Source organism: Peromyscus eremicus, unplaced genomic scaffold, assembly GCF_949786415.1.
Source record: "Peromyscus eremicus unplaced genomic scaffold, PerEre_H2_v1 PerEre#2#unplaced_143, whole genome shotgun sequence".
NCBI lineage: Eukaryota > Metazoa > Chordata > Mammalia > Rodentia > Cricetidae > Peromyscus > Peromyscus eremicus.
Window position 1 is genome coordinate 110,042 of NW_026734381.1, and position 18,363 is coordinate 128,404.

The 18,363-nt window shown below is 38.4% G+C and overlaps 1 protein-coding gene across 1 annotated transcript in view; it reads right to left on the minus strand.

The window, feature by feature from the left end:
• Window positions 1-1,552: 1,552 nt before the first annotated feature.
• The window catches only part of LOC131901619 (sulfotransferase 2A1-like), a 44,340-nt gene continuing 27,529 nt past the window's right edge, over window positions 1,553-18,363 (minus strand). Inside the window, exons 5-6 of the mRNA XM_059252723.1 lie at window positions 6,104-6,281; window positions 1,553-1,665 (exon numbers count right to left, since the gene is read on the minus strand). Coding sequence (XP_059108706.1) covers window positions 1,553-1,665; window positions 6,104-6,281 — 291 coding nt within the window. The remainder of the gene's footprint in view (window positions 1,666-6,103; window positions 6,282-18,363) is intronic.

Sequence of the window (18,363 nt, forward strand, 5' to 3'; positions counted from 1 at the left end):
ATATTATTATTCATTTTTAATAATGATTTATCATTAAACACTTCATTTAACCTCAGATGGATTTATTTGTTTGTTTATTAGTTATGTGTGTGTGATATTGGATAAGTCCACAGAAGTGCAGGGTCCTCCAAGGTGATGAGGATGTTGGATTGTATGCATGGAGAGTTATAGGCAGTTGTTAACCACCTGACAAGGGAACTAGAAAAAGAACTTGGGTTCTTTGCAGACCCTGGTGACTGGTTTTCCTTGTGGCTTTGTGGTCCAGGAGGGGCAGAAGGAAGAGTAAACCTATTCATCTGCCAGAGCAGAAGGGAAGCTTAGGCATTCATAGCTGTTGTGATGCTAATAGCCACTAGGAGGCAGAAACACACCCACATCCCAGCCCCAGTGTGCACCCTGAACATGAGTGCTTGGTCTTGTGATTTCTAATTACCACCTGGGTTTTCCACATGGCCTCATATGTGGGAAAAATAAGGGCAGTTGACACATATTTCTCCCATTCACGTCCCCTCGAGTAAACACACAGAGACTTATATTACTTATAAACTGCATATCCATGGCAGGCTTCTTACTATCTGTTCTTATATCTTAAATTAACCCATTTCTATAAATCTATACCTTGCCACGTGGCTTGTGGCTTACCGGTATCTTACATTCTGCTTCTCCTCTTGGCCGCTGGCAGTGTCTCCCTGCCTCAGCATTCCACTTTCCAGAATTCTCTCTCCCCACCTATACTTCCTGCCTGGCTACTGGCCAGTCAGCATTTTATTTATCAATCAATCATCCACAGTAATACTGACTAAATTACAATGGTGTGCATGTTTGTTATAAATTTCATAGTGTAACCCAGTATTTTATACACTTACTAAAATTACAAAAAAAGGAAAAGTGAAATACTGATATAAAATACTAAGCAAAAATGTAAGTTTATAAACGTCTTAATATACCTTAGGCTATTTGAATGAAGTTTCAAATTCTCCAGAAATATATTTTTTTAATTTCTTTTGCACAAAAGTCACAGAATAAAAATTTTAAAATTCATGTAATTTTTTTATGTTTAAAATGTTTCAAAAATTGTTTTAAGCTGGGATTCCATGAAGCATATTGGAGTTTGCTGATAATGTATAACAAACCACTAATAAAAGAAGCAAATATTTGATGACTCAAGACTCCAAGATTCACAGCTGGAGAGATGATGCTGAGGTCAAGAAAACTGCACTGCCCTTATTGAGGACCTGAGTTCAGTTCCAAGACACAAAGCAGGTAGCTTATAGCAATATATAACTATAACTCCATGGGAACCAATGAGCTCTTGTGACCTCTGAAGGTACTATAGACAAAAATATGGGGACACACACACACACACACACACACACACAAAACAGCTACCTCCACTACTATTACCACTCCTAATACTTCTACCACTTAATATCTAAAAAAAAAAACTCTAAAATTCAATAACAGAATTTATTCTGTGACAACACTCAGTAATTAACATATACAAGAACAGGAAAATAAATACCACTCTTTATATATAAATAAATTTAACAATTTATTCCCATGGAAACAACCCTGAAGGGAAACCGGCCATTTTCTCCTGGAATACTTCATCAAAGGCTTCAGCTTGGGCTACTGTAAAGTGATTCTTCCAGTCTCCAGCCATGCCTAGAAAATGTGAAGCAGATACATAGTTGGGTTAATGATGATCTCAGCACTGCTCTCAGTCTTTCCTTCACATGCTTTTACCATCTGCTTGACAAGAACCACAAAGTTAGTAAAGTAGAAGTACCAGTGACTTCGTGGAGAATATATCTTATTCTCTTGAAATAATACACATCAATCTTCTAAGTCTGTGGTGATAATGTAACCCCTTATTCTTTCTCATCATATCAGCTATATACTCTAATAGCTTCCACACTAGCTCTACCTTTTAGATGTTGAGATTATTCTTGCTTCCCACTACACCTGCATCCATCACACTGTCCAACTACTCAACAGAGTTTCTTATTTCAATTATCCAAACAGATTTCAGTTGTTCTTTCTTAATTTTAGTGTACACTTTTAAAAGTTCTATAAAACATGCAAGCAATTTTTAAAAGATCTTTAAAATTAAGTTTAATTGTATGTGTGTAGATATACATGAATGCAGGTTCCTGCAGAGCTTTAAGGCATAGGATCCCTTAAGCTATGAGCTATATGCCAATTATCTTGATGCTTTCATCAGATGCAAGAGACCCAGATACTGCCAGCTGAGAACATTCCAAGATTTCTGTTTTCAATCACCATGGTGTCTGGTGATGCATGAAGACATACATGATCTTTTCACCAGACTTTGGTTGTCACCACTCCTTTCTAGTATGTCTTTAGTTTTGACATTAAAGATGACAAATTGTCCATCTCTATTATTGAATTGTGTGTTCCTTTTTTGTAGAATGCTGATGACTTCCATGTACTCACTTCTTGTTCTTTGGTTTCCTAATGTATGCAACTGTGAACACCTCTTTCTATCTTCCCTTCATGTAGTATTCTGCAGGCCGCATCCTTGCTGTCTTTATTTCATAACTCTCAAATTTTGATGAATTTTCTTTTTGTAAAGATGCTTCAAATATGTATCTAATATATTTAAACTGTAAAATGTTTTTTTCATCAGCAAAGGCTTCATTCATCAAATAATAACAGACACATAGAACATACTCAGTATGGAATTGTTGAAAGCTTTTATGAATGAGGAAGGAAGGTACTGGCCTTGTTTTCATTTTGCAGAAGAGGAAAAATTAGTCCTTGAGATGATACACAGATTGATAGTGATGGATATAGACTTGAAGCCAAAAAGACTGATAGCAGAAGTCATGCTATTCCTAATTACGTTGTATTTATTATGTATCATTTAAGTTAACTTCACATTCCCAGTGGTATTATTAAAGAAAATATATGCTGTTCAAAATTAAATGGTAATTATTGGTACACCATATTCAAATAATATGCCATTAATTGATATGAGTATAAGAGTGTCATCTGTTAAGATGGGAATCTATCGGTATCCATTGCTACTCTCACGTTTATTATTTACTTCATTATTGGAATAAATTTCTTTATTGTTTCCCATAGCACCCCTGGCTCTTCATAAGCCAGACTGGATGCTGAGCTACCAGAATCTCAGTCAATTCAATGTCTACCCACATTGATTGAATCAGCCCAGATGAGAGAAGCATGTCTTTGCAGGTACAGACATGAAGTTGTAAGCCAAATTATGTCAAAATCCTGAGCACATTATAAGCATATATTTCTCTTCATGTGTTCATCTTAAAAATCTCTTCAAACTCTGGTGTGTTGGGGGACAGGATAACCCTAATTTTTGGTGGCTTAAGTCTTGTTGGAAAGGAACTTCCTCATAGTTATGGATGCTGCCAGTCTCACAAACGTTTGTTGTCCAGTCTTTCCCGATTTTTTATTGGCCTGCAGATAGTAGGCTTCATTCTAGGTCTTCTTCCCTCTGTGTCTCAGATTAATGCCTTCTAAGGACATGAGTGAAAATGATTAATGGCTCAAGCATTCTATTTAGGAAACATCCAATATGAAGTATTGAGTTCCAAAACCTATTAAGTTTGTCAGAAGATGTTTTCTTCCACATGTCTTCATTGTGACAATGTCGAATGACTATCTCTCTAGTCTGCAGTATCTAAATATGGAATCATAATGATCAAAGTTGTTTGTACATAATTATTACTTGAAGCTTAAAACCAAATTCATCCCACCAAGTCAAATAACTGAGTCTCCCAGGTAAAGAGTAGCTCTTCAGAGGCAAGAAAAGGGATTTTTCTTGGATCCTGAGAAGATCAACTAAAGGACAGTGAAAATAGGTCTAGAGAATTCCTCCCACTTAAGGTCAGTATAGCAGTTAGCAAAGCTTTTCATGCATTATGATTTAGGGAATTAAGTATCTACTGGTAAGTAATTCAATTAATTTTAGAATTAATCTTTGATCACTCATACCTTCAATTTTTTTTTTTAAAAAGGAACCAACCTGATGTAGGAATTGAAAAGACCAACATTATGCTCAAGCATCTTATTCTTTTAAAAGTATTTCCCAGATATCCATCTCAGCAAACTCTATTATGAAGTCATGAATCAGGGTGACGTAAATAATAAAGTTGGTCTCCCCCTTCAATGACCTGGTTTCCAGTGGGACTCATGGCTTATATTTTTCGTTGTGAGCCTAGCCTTTAATGGATGAGCTATCCCTCCAGCCCGACTCATGGCTTATAATGAGTGTGAGTACAAGAAAAATCCCCACAGTAAAAATTATCTTCTAATGTAGAAGAAATGGATGTCATATATAGTCACTACAATAAATTACAAAGGACTTACAGAGTCACATCATTTTTTTTGACAGAAATAACATATATAATACACAAAAAATACAATTTTTTGGAAGAGACTTAACTACAATTCCATTGTGGTCTCATCCTAGAAGAGTCTACATGGAAAAAAGGAAATGACAGATATCTTCACAGAATTGTGTCCTTAATTCTATTGCATCAGCTCAAGTGTGTTTCTGACAAAACTTTTTTGTTGTTGTTTTTTATTTTTTGAGACAGCGTGTCTCTGTGTAGCTTTGTGCCTTTCCTGGAACTCACTTTGGAGACCAGGCTGGCCTCAAACTCACAGAGATGTGCCTGGCTCTGCCTCCCAAGTGCTGGAATTAAAGGCATACACCGCCGCCGCCGCCGCCGCCGCCGCCGCCGCCACCACCACCACCACCCGGCCTGTAACTTTTACATGTAACTTTTACATGTTAGTTCCCATAGCCTTTCCCTATTAAACAAGCCACTTCATTCCTTTTGGCTTTCATTAAAGCCTTTTATGTATACATACTGTTTTGCTTTGGCCAAATTCGGATTCATTGCAAGAAATCCAAGAATGGGTAACTTCTCTTCTTATGTGGTACCTTCAGTTCTAGTGCAGACAACTCTGTCTCCATAGAGTCTGGAGCACAGCAGTCTGAGGTTATCTGTCAAAAGTAGTGGATTCTCCAAAGGTCTCAGTCCATAGTATATAGATGACCATATTTTTGAGGTGACATGTATGTGTGCTCAAATCTGAGCCCAAACTTCCTCTTGTGAGGACACTAGGAGTATTGGATTAAATGCAATCTGGTAACCACTTTAACTTACTTCTCTATATGTATACTTCTGATGTCTTTATGTTCTATGACATGATCCTTATAATCTAGGTAGAGGAGGATTGGAGGTTAAGGCTGAAGCCTGTAAATTATTAGAAGAAGAAAATTAAACCCATAAAACATAACTCTCCACTTGGTGCATGTATACCCATGTTCTTTACTTGTCCCCAAAGACCTGACATCTGATTCATTCCTTCTTCAATGCCAAGTCCCACCTCACTAATTATTTGCTAACTAGTTAAAGGTGACACTCGAGGTGTGATTCTTTCTGGCAAAGTTGTTCCTTAACTTTACAGCTATTAAACCATACCCTCAATCTGCACCAAGCATAGAGAGGTAGCACAGACATAGAGAAGATGTATATTCCCATTCCTGGAGAGGCATTCAGAACAAACTGAGTAGCCCTGACCCTGAAGAAATCTCATTTTAAGTTAATAAACATCATCAGATTGTAATATTAGTAAATAATTTGCTCAGTCTTTATGGGGTCTATTCTCAGCCTAGTGTGGGACAGCAATCTTGACATGTTCGACATCTTTTCCAGCCATGAATGGAAGTTTTTCTGTGGTTATCATCCCAGGTATATGTTTGGCCCTATGCACTACATGTTTTCTTTAGATTTTTATGATATAAGAATCCTTACCAGACCTCATTGCAACATGTCTACCCTTTTGTTTTCCATTTAGGGTATTGGACACAACCATTTGCAAACCCAAGATGCTCAGCCAGAATAAATCAATTTTTTCAGAGCTACTGAAGCCTACATCATCACCATGGAATGACTCATCTTAAGGTCTGTGAGAAACTATGATATGATGAGCAATGACTTCTGAAACATTCCCAACTTTTTCTTAGAGTCTTTTTAAAACACCAAGCCCTTCACATGTTCTGACATCATTTAAAGCTCAAAATTTTCTTCACCTTTTCTCAAGAGAACCAAATCATTAGCAGCCACATTTTTTGTCAGGAGACTGAAATTGGACATTTTATTTTCCTTCATGGCTTGGAAGGAGCTGTACTTGAGTACCATATCCAGCTCATCTGGCTCTAATCTTTTTCCTAGGAAGTCACAAATCTTCTTTATAGTGCTCTTTGTGTCCTAAAAGAAGAAGAAACAAAAATGAAGGTAATCAACAGAAAGCTCTGAGAGAACAGATGCAGAGATGGGAACTATGGATGGAGGGTGAAAAGGGACATGAAGGAAGAAATGGCAATGTTAAATGAGAAAACACTAAAAAGGTTTTAGGAAAGATACAGGCAATGTAGACAGAGTAGGAAACCCACAGCATTTGTATATTGTGTGGGCTTGCAACGTGGCTGATCTTGCAGCCCTAAAAGACAGAGACTGAAATTTCTTCTAGGGAGGGGAGGATATTAGAGACAGTGTCTCATAACTAATGCTGTTCTCAAACTTACTTCAAAGTGGATGAAGTCCTTGAACATCGGATCCTCCTGCTTTTATCTCTGTAGTGATGTATTCACAGGTGTGTGACAACCCACCTACTAAATGCACTGGGGTCTTTATTCTTGAGAAGTGTCTCAATATAGGGCCCTGTCTCATGGGATGGATGTTGATCTGGAGAACAGACTGACTTCAAACTTAAAGAGATCAGAGATCTACAAACATGCCTTTGGCACCTAAGTGCTGGCATTGAAGGTGTGCCCCACCATACTCAATCTGCCCTGTGGTGTTCAAAGATACTTATAGAAATAATTCTAGACAATTATCCTTGAGAAAAAAGTCAATGTGCACAAAGAATTTGAGAGAGGTTAATGTTTACACCATGTAATATTGTATCCTATGGGTAAATGAGAATAATATAGTTTTACACTTTCATAAGACTGATAATAATTATTACTTGGGGGTACTTCTCTAGATGACATTCTAAGCAGTCTAATTAAATAAGAAACACAGAGCCAAATACAGGGATGAAAGCTTTAGAAAGCTATCATAAAGCTAGTGATAGCCACCAACTAACTTTAGCTCATCATGATGCCGTAGCTTCCCAAGAGAACCAGCTTCTTCCTGTCTAATCTGCACTTTTATTGCCTTGCTCTTCTGCCTTCTCATTGGCTCTTAGCCCAGCCACCTCACTTTCTCATCACTGCCTGTCTACACAGACCTCCAGGTCTCTATGGTTGGCACTGGAATTAAAGGTGTGTGTCACTGACTTTTGCTGAGTCCTTGAACACACAGAGACTCTGCCTGCCATGTGATTGGATTAAGGGCGTGTGCTACCACTGCCTGACTTCTGTTTGTGGCTGGCTATGACCTCTGATCTCCAGGCAAACTTTATTTATTAGCATAAAAATAAAATATCATCATATTTCAGCACAAATAAAATATCACCACATACTTCTGGGAGACAATAGTTTTGAGTTTTACCTCATGTTCTAATTCAGATGGGCATTACATTCACAGATATCTTACTTCAGATATGTGTAGCTTGAGTTTTCCTGACTGGCCCACAGTCAGGACAAATCTCTATCACCTGCCAGTCCCACAGCCTCAGACCCAACCAAGTAAACAGAGACTTATATTGGTTACAAACTGTATGGCCGTGGCAGGCTTCTTGTTAACTGTTCTTACAGCTTAAATTAATCCATTTCCATTAATCTATACCTTGCCACATGGCTCATGGCTTACCGGCATCTTCACATGCTGTTTGTCATCATGGCGGCTGGCAGTGTCTCTCTGACTCAGCCTTCCACTTTCCAGCTTTATTCTCCTCCTTGTCCTGCCTACACTTCCTGCCTAGCCAATGGCCAATCAGTGTTTTATTTATTGACTAATTAGCAACACATTTGCCATATGGAACATCCCACAGCAGATATGCATATCCTGGAATTACAACTGTGCACTGTCACAAGTGGGTTAATATTAGAAAATAGTCACAAGAAGGCACAATCTTCGATTGTGCTTTGAATTCCAGTTCTTTTCCTGGGTATCTTAATGTATCATTGTCTCAAAACTTTTATTATATATTTAATATTAGAATCAGTTAATAATACATGGGAAGGTAAGCAGCTATGTCAAGAACAGAAAACAAATATGTTGAATGGTTTGACAGAAAACTTATGGGAAACTGCACTACAATGCAACAGAGATACCTGAGCAAGGAAGTTTCCTGAGGAATATTGAATTTTATGATGAGAAAGTAAAAGATTTTCCAAAAGACAAAATAGTCTTTAGTATTGCTACTTATGTGGAAACTTTCTGTTCCTGGATGACAATATTAAGAGATCAAATTCCTTTTGAATATTCCAATTTTCCTGTTTTTCTTGCTCCTTAATATTTTTCATTAAGAATTATTTTTTGACTACTGCCAGGGAAGCAGGTAGGCTGACTGCAGATTTTTACCTTTCACTGTGTTCTTCCAGATCCAATTCCCCAGTCTCATGCCCAGTTATGCCACAGAAAATCTGTGGCAACTCCCCCCACTCACCTAGAATGGATTCCACAGACCTTCTAACCTCATTCCTCCAATTCATTGTACTATCCCAATATCCAACTCCAACAGGCCCTCTTTGGGGAACCAAAGACCACTCTGGCCAGGGAAGAGGTAAGCTAACTACAGATCTTCACCTCCCCCTCATTCCTTTAAGACCAATTGTCCAGCCTTTCTACCAGCTCTGTAGCAGAACACCGATTTAGCCACCCACATCCCTAGTGGATCTCCAAGACACCTCGTAACATTCCAACACCAATGCATTGATTTGTTCCACACTTCAACTCCATCATGCATTTCCTGGGAACCCACAGAACAAGCTGGGCATGGAAGCAGTTACACTAAATGCAAATCTTCACATCTCTATTTGCTCCTTCAAGTCCAGTCTCCTAGTCTCATTCACAGTTCTGTGTAGAACAGGTGCTACAGTCTCCCTCCTACAAATGTCCCTGTCTCATATTGATAACACAAGTCTTAAGTTCCAAAATTCCTTCTCCCTTCACATTGTTTTGTCCTAGCAAATCCTGTAAGCACCTACAGGCCACCCTAACCAGGGAAGTAAATAGGCTGACTGCAGATCTTCATTTCTTCCTCCATTCTTCCAAGTCCATCCCTTAATCTCTCAAAAGCTTTATATTGAACTTCTGCTGTGGCCTGACCTCACTCAGTGGCCACATTCTCAGGTTACTAACTAAGCATCTCCTGTGGAAAACTCTGCTCTCTTCCCACTTATGAAGCTTCTAATGACCTCCTCCTAGGTGATCCCCATTCCTAAGTGTCAGCTTTCTATATCTGGAAACATTTAACCTGGAACTCCCAGTGTCCACATCTATCAGGATCCCAGAAGAATTTCCTACAAGGCAACACACAGCCACCACACTCTCCTAAGTACCAGGCAGAGCAACAAAAAATTAGGAAGGAGGAACCAACCCAACAAAGACAAGACCAGATATCACCACCTAGAATTATAGTTTTCCCAATCCCAGATGCTTAGATGCCAACCTAAAAGCACAGTTAATAACATCCAAGACAGTGTGTTTTCGGTAGAGCCCAGCAACCATACTACAACAGGCACTGAGTAATTCAACATAGCTGCAGAACAAGAAAATGACCATAAAATAGCATGCATGGAGATGATAGAGGTCCTTAAAGAGGGAAAAGAGTAAATCTCATAAAGAAATCTATGAAAACACAAACAGTGGAAGAAAATAAATAAACCATTCAATACCTTAAGGTAGAAATAAAATCAATAAAGAAAACCAAATTGAAAGAAATCTGCAAAAGAAAAACCAAGGAACTCAAACAGGAAGCTCAGATGTGTGCTTCATGAATAGAATATAAGATATGGATGAGAGAATCTCAGACACTAAAGATAAAATAGAAGAAATGGATACATTTGTCAAAGAAAATGTTAAATATAAAAAATACCCATCACAAAACATGCAGGCTATCTGGGACAGTATGAACAGAACAAATCTAATAATAAGAAGAGAGGAAGAAGATGAAAACCCAGGTTAAAGGCACAGAAAATATTTTCAAAAAAACCATACAAGAAAATTTCTCTAACCTAAAGAAGAACATGCCTATCAAAGTGAAAGAAGCATACAGAACACCAAATAGGCTGAATAAATTAAGTGAGTCCCTACAGCACATAATAATTATAAAAAAATCTAGATATAGAGGGCAAATTATGTATAGATACCTATGTGCTTGAATGGTAAGATCATGTGGGGAGGGTGAAAGGAGAGAGACTTGGAGGAGGGACTATTAGGAGATACATCAAAAACTAAGGGACATTTGAGGGAACATATTCTACCCAATAGTAGTAACTTCTTTATATATATATATATATATATATATATATATATATATATATATGTATATATGTATATGAATGAATACACACAAACATATATGTATGTATATATGTACACACACACACACACACACACACACACACACACACACATATATATGTATATATACCATCTAAATAATATAATAATGGGGAAGATGGTGTCCTAAATGGTCATCTCTTGTCACCATAGACTTTTCTATTTCTGAGATTTGTTTACACCTAATTGAGTTGTTGGGCAAAGAGATCTCATGGGAACTCCTAACAACACAGGCTATAGATTGCTCTTCACACTGATAGCAAGGTACTGTTGCTGAAGACAACACCTTCATAACTCATTGAACATGGAGATGCTTGGCTGGTGACTACAAAGAGTTTTCATCCCTACTTTCTAGCATCTTTGCAACAGGAATGTACTTTGCATACCATCAAAAAAGAAATGTAAACATGAAGCCAGCCACAAACCCTTTGATCTACCAGGGTTTCTGCTGTAGTGCAATCTTTTTCTACATTATGAATCTGTATTATTCACATTGTTTAATAAAAAACTGACAGGCAGGTAGCTGGGCAGCAAGGTAAATGGGAAAGCCAAATTGAGAAGGATGGGAAAAAGAAGGTGGTGCCAGGAGAGCTGCCAGCCAACCACCCAGGAAGCAAGACATGCTAGAGGACAGGTAAAATGACAAGCCACCAGGCATTAATAGATTAATAGAAATGGGTTAATTTAAATGTAAAATTGAACTGATAACATGCCTAAGCTATCAGCTGAACATTTACAATTCATACTCAGCCTCAGATTCGGTTATTTGGGACTCAGAAGTTGCGATAGGAAATGTCCCTTTACATATGGTATTCCAATGTGTGGCTGAAATTTCCCCATAAAATCTGACAAAGCTTATAAAAGGCTCCTAGAGCCCCACCCCCTCCCCAAGATAACCATTCCATGTGGCACTAGAGACCGCTGGAGCCATAAGCCCACCCTGCACCACTTAGGAAATGGTAAGGCCCCATCTCCTGACTGTGCAGACCAGTTCTCTGACCCATAGAACCAGGGGATATGTTCCATGCCTCTCCCCTTACAGCTCAGACAGTACAGCCCTAGAGCCCTACTTGCCAATCCAATAATCCCCTGCAACACCAGTGACAACAGTAGCTATAAGCCCCCCCCCACCCCGCACCAATAGGGAACAAGTCGAGCCCCATCTCTGGACAGTGCAGACCAGGTCTCTAGCCTCTAGGCCCTAGGGGCACATTCTGTGCCCCTCTCCCCAAGTCACTAGAGCCCCAGGAACAAGGGAGCCATATCTGCCCTCCCCCCTCTTCAAGCCAACCACACCCTGTGGCACCAGTAACCACTATAAGTGCACCCTGTACCAACTGGGAATAGCTACTCCCCAAGACAGAGCCCACTAGTGCCAACTGGATTAAGAGCTGCTCCCTGAGACACAGAGTCCAACAGCACCAATTGAACCAAGAGCTCCAGTTAGATCAAAAGTATCAGTTGGACCAAGAGAGTCTCCCTCAGACATAGATACTGCTTACACCGAGTTGAGGAAGAGACGTGTAGATGCAAATGCAAAAATACAGTCAACAACATAAATACCAACATGGCACCATCAGAACATAGTGGTTCCACATTAGCAAGACCTGAACATCCTAACACAGAAGAAGCAGAAGAAATTGATCTTGAAAATGACTTTAAGAAGATGATAGAGGCCATTAAAGATGAAATGACAAATTCCCCTAAAGAAATTGAGAAAAAGACAGAAAATTGGAAGAAATCAATTAATCCCTTAAAAAGAGGTAATAAAAAGCAATTAAACAGGGTTAGGACACAGTTCAAAATTTGAAAAATGAAATAGAGGCAACAAAAAAAGACAAATTGAGGGAATGCAGGAAATAGAAAAACTGAGTAAATGAATAGGAAACACAGATGCAAGCATAACCAACATAATGCAAAAGAAGGAAGAGAGAAACTCTGGCACTGAAGATATGATAGAAGAAATAGATTCATCAGTCAAGGAAAATACTAAAGCCGACAAACATATAACACAAAATTTCCCAGAAAATTGGGACAATATGAAAAGACCAAACCTAAGAATAATAGGGATAGAAAAAGGATACCAACTCAAAGGCACTGAAAATATTCAACAAATCATAGAAGAAACATTCCCAACCTAAAGAAGGAAATGCCTGTAAAGATACAAGAAGCTTACAAAATGCCAAATAGACTGGATCCAAAAAAAAAAAAAAAATGTCCCCTTGCCACTTAATAATCAAGCCACTAAACATACAGACAAAAGAAAAAATATTAAGAGCTGCAAAGGAAAAAAAGCCAAATAACATATAAAGGCACACACTTCAGAATAACACCTGACTTCTTAATGGAGACTCTAAAAGCCAGAAGGTCCTGGTCAGACATTATGCAGACACTAAGAGACCATGGATGCCAACACAGACTATTGAACTCAGCAAAACTCTCAATCGTCATAGAGTAAAGAAAATATTCCATGATAAATACATATTTAAACAATACCTATCTGCAAATCTGGCCCTTTAGAAAGCACAAGAAAAAAAATTCAAAACTAAGGAAGTTAGATACATCCATGAAAATACAGGCAAAGGATAATCCCATATCAACAAATGCCAAAGAAGAGAAACACAACAGTACCAAAAAATAACAGGAATTAACAATCACTGGTTGTAGCATGAATCTTAGAGAGTCTTACTAATAAAATCAAACCCGAGGCCAGTTATTGGGGTTAATGCTGGTAGATCAGAGAGACAGAACGAGCCACAGCTATCTCACCTTGCCGGATCCTCAGCTGGTCTTGTTTCCTCAGACTGGAAGCTTCTGTGTCCTCATCCCAGTGGCTTTCAGCTGAACTGTTGCTCGAAATCCTGAACGCTTAACCAGCCAAATGCTTAACCAGCCAAATACTTAACCAGCCAAATGCCTAACCAGCTAAATGCTTCTCGTTTCTGGTCCTCACGCCTTATAAACCTTTCTGCTTTCTACCACCACTCCTTGGGATTAAAGACTGCTTTCTGGGATTAAAGGCATGAGTCACCATGCCTGGTTGTTTCCAATGCGGCCTTGAACTCACAGAGATCCAGAGGGATTTCTGTCCCTGGAATGCTAGGATTAAAGGCATATGCTAACATTTTCTAGCATAAGTATCTTGTAGCTTTTCTGTTCTCTGACCCCAGATAAGTTTATTAAGGTACACAATATTTTGGGGAAAACAAAACCACCTCATATAATCCCATATCAACAAATACCAAAGAAGAGAAACACAACAGTACCAAAAAATAACAGGAATTAACAATCACTGGTCATTAATATCTATGAATATTAGTGGTCTCAATTTGCCTATAAAAAAGTCACAGGCTAACAGAATGGATACGGAAACAGGGTATTTCCTTCTGCTGCATAAAAGAAACACACCTTGACTTCAAAGCCAGATACTACCTCAGAGTAAAAGGCTGGGAAGAGACTTGCCAATCAAATGGACTTAAGAAGCAAGGTGGTGTAGCTATTCTAATATCTAACAAAATATAATTCAAATTAAAATCATTCAAAAGGGATCGGGAAAGACACTACATATTTATCACAGAGAAAATCCATCAAGATTAAGTCTTAATTCTGAAAATTTATGCCCCAAACATTACTAAAGCTGAAATTGCACTTCAAACCCCACACACTAGTAGTTAGAGATTTCAACACCCCACTCTCACCACTGGATAGATATACCAGACTGGAACTTAACAGAGAAAGAAGGGACCTAACAAATTATGACTCAAATGGACTTAATAGATATCTACAGAATACTCTGCCCTAACAAAAAAGAATACACCTTCTTCTCAGCACCCCATGGAACCTTCTCTAAAATTGACCAGATAGTTGGTCACAAAGCAAATCTCAACAGATACATAAAAAATTAGAATAATCTCCTGTATTTTATAAGTCAACCATGATGGCTTAAAGTTAGAATTCAACAAAAGAAAAATTACAGAACCCTACAATCTCATCGAAATTGAATAATTCTCACTGAATAAACAATGTGTCAAGGAAGACATAAACAAAGAAATCAAAGATTTCCTAGAATTCAATGAAAATAAAAGTAAAAAATACCCAAACTTATGGGACACTATGAAAGCAGTGCTAAGAGGAAAATTAATAGCACTGAATGCCCACATAAAGAAGATGGAGGAATCTCACACTAGTGACTAAATGGTACACCTGAAAGTTCTAGAACAAAAAGAAACAAACTCACACAGGAGAAAAAATACCAGGAAGTAATCAAATTGAGGGCTGAAATCAACAAAGAGAACAATACAAAGAAACAATGAAACAACAAGTTGTTTCTTTAAGAAAATCAACAAGATAGACAAGCCCTTATCCAAATTAAATAAGAGAGAGAGAGAGAGAGAGAGAGAGAGAGAGAGAGAGAGAGAGAGAGAGAGAGAGAGAGAGAATGCAAATTAACAACATCAGAAATGAAAAGGGAGACATTAACAACAGACATTGAGGAAATCCAGACAATTGTCAGGTCATACTTCAAAACCTGTACTCCACCTGAAAGAAATGGACAATTTTCTGGATAGGTACCACATACCAAAATAAAATCAGGACCAGATAAACAATTTAAATAGACCAATAATCTGTAAGGAAATAGAAACAATCAGTAAAAGTCTCTCAATCAAAGGGGAAAAAAAAAACCTGGTCCATGTGGCTTCAGAACAGAATTCTACAAGATTTTCAAAGAAGAGCTAATACCAATATTCTTCAAATTGTTCCACACAACAGAAACAGAGCAACATTAACAAACTCTTTTTTATGAGGCTACAGTTGCTCTGATACCCAAACCACACAAAGATGCAACAAAGAAAGAGAATTACAGGCCAATCTCCCTTGTACACATTGATGCAAAAATACTCAATAAAATATTGGCAAACCTAATCCAAGAACACATGAAAAAATTATCCACCATAACCAAGTAGGCTTCATCTCAGAGATGCAAGGATATTTCAATATATGCAAATCTGTCAATGTAATACACCATATAAATAAACTTAAAAAAGAAAACCTCATGATCCTCTCATTAGATGCTGAACAAGCCTTCAACAAAATCCATCACTCTTCATGATAAAGGTCCTAAACAACATAAAGGCAATTTACAGCAAGCCAACAGCCAACATCAAATTAAATGGAGAGAAAATCTAACCGATTCCACTGAAATCAGGAACAAGACAAGGCTGTCCACTCTCCCCATATTTATTCAACATAGCACTTGAAGTTTTAGCTAGAGCACTAAGACAACAAAACAAGATAAAAGGGATAGAAATTGGAAATAGAGAAGTCAAACTTTCAATATTTGAAGATGATATGTGTACATAATTTACCCCAAAAATTCTGCCAGAGAACTCCTACAGCCCATAAACTCCTTCTGTAATGTGGCAGGATACAAGGTTAACTCAAAAAAAAAATCAGTAATGTTCCTATTATATACAAATAATAAATGGGCTGATAAAGAAATCAGAGAAGCATCACCCTTTGCAATAACCACAAATAATATAAAATATCTTAGGGTAACTCTAACTAAGCAAGTGAAGGACATGTATGACAAGAACTTTAAGTCTCTGAAGAAAGAAAGTGAAGAAGATGTCAGAAAATGGGAACACCTCTCATGCTCATGGATAGGCAGGATTAACATAGTAAAAATGGCAATCTTACCAAAAGCAATCTACAGATTCAATGCAATCCCCATCAAAATCCCTACACAATTCTTCATAGATTTGGAAAGAACAATACTCAACTTCATATGGAAAAACAAAAAACTCAGAATAGCTAAAAGAATCCTGTACAATAAAACAACTACTGGAGGCAACATAGTCCCTGACCTCAAGCTCTACTATAGAGCTATAACAATAAAAACAGCTTGGTACCAGCATAAAAACCAACATGTGGACAAATGGAATCTAATTGAAGACCCTGACATTAATCGGCACAACTATGAACACCTGAATGTTGACAAATAAGCCCAAACCATACAATGGGGAAAAAAAGACATCTTCAACAAATGGTGCTGGCATAACTGAATGTCAACATGGAGAAGATTGCAAATAGATCCATATCTGTCACCACGCACCAAAACTCAAGTCCAAGTGGATCAAAGACCTTAACATAAATCCAGTTACACTGAACTTGATAAAAGGGAAAGTAGGAAGAAGTCTTGCATGTATTAGCACAGGAGAGCACTTCCTAAATATAACACCAGCAGCACTGACACTGAGAACAACAATTAATATATTGGACCTCCTGAAACTTAGAAGCTTTTGTAGGGCAAAGGACACAGTCAATAAGACAAAATGACAGCCTATTGATTGAGAAAAGCTCTTCACCAACCCCATATCTGACAGAGGGCTGATCTCCAAAATATGTAAAGAACTCAAGAAACTAGACATCAAAATACCTAACAATTCAATTAGAAAATGGGCTACAGAGCTAAACAGAGAATTATCAACAGATTTATCTCAAGTGGCCTAAAGACATTTAAGGAATTGCTCAACATCTTTAGTCATCAGGAAAATGCAAATAAAAATGACTATGAGATACCATGATCAAAAACGCTGATGACAGCTTATGTTGGAGAGGATGTGGAGGAAAGCAAACACTCCTCCACTGTTGGTGGGAGTGCAAACTTGTACAGCCACTCTGGAAATCAGTATGGTGGTTTCAAAGAAAATTGGGAATCAATCTTCTTTAAGACCCAGCTATAGCCTTCTTTCGCATATACTCAAGGAATGCTCAGTCATACTACAAGGACACAACTATGTTCACAGCAGCATTGTTCATAATAGCCAGACCTAGAAACAACCTGGTGTCCCTCAAACAAAGAATGGATGAAGAAAATGTGGCACATACACACATTGGAGTACTACTCAGCAGTAAAAAAACAATGACATCATGAAATTTGCAGGCAAATGTATGGAACTAGAAAATATCCTCCTGAGTGAGGTAACCTAGACTCAGAAGGACAAACATGGTATGTACTCACTCATATGTGGATACCAGATTTCAAGCAAAGGATATCTAGACTGCAACAGGCAACTCCAGGGAGGCTAGCCAGCAGGGAGGATTCTAGGAGGGATGCATGGATCACTCAGAGAAGAAGAAATGGATGATATCTACATGAGCAAACTAGGGGTGAGGGGCTAATGGAGGGCAAGGAAGGGAGGATGAGAACATAGTGGAATGGCAGGTTTGAGCTGGAACAGGAACAGACTGGGAGAACAATGAAAGAAATAACATGATAAATGAAAACATCATGGGAATAGGGAGAAACAGAGTGGTAAGGAAGTCCCTAGGAATCCACAAGGATGACCCCTCTTTAGACTATTAGCAATAGTTGAGAGGGTGCCTGAACTGGCCTACTTCAGTGATCAGATGGGTGATTATCCTAACTGTCATCATAGAGCTTTCATCCCGTGACTGATGGAAGCAGATGCAGAGATCCACAGCCAGGAGCCAGGCCAAGCTCCAGGAGTCCATTTGATGAGAGAGAGGAGGGATTCTATGAGCAAGGTACATCAAGATCATGATGGGGAAACATACAGAGATGGCCAGCCAAATTAGTGGAAATACATGAACTGTGGACTAACAGCTGTGGAGCCCCCATGTTACTGAACTAGGCCCTCTGGATATGTGAGACTGTTGTTTAGTTTGAACTGTTTAGGGGGCCTCCAGGAAGTCGGTTCAGGATCTGTCCCTGGTGCTTGAGCATGCATTTTGGAGCCCAGTGTCTATGGTGGGACAACTTGCACAGCCTTGTTGCAAGGAGGAGGGGCTTGGACCTGTCTAAACTTACTGTACC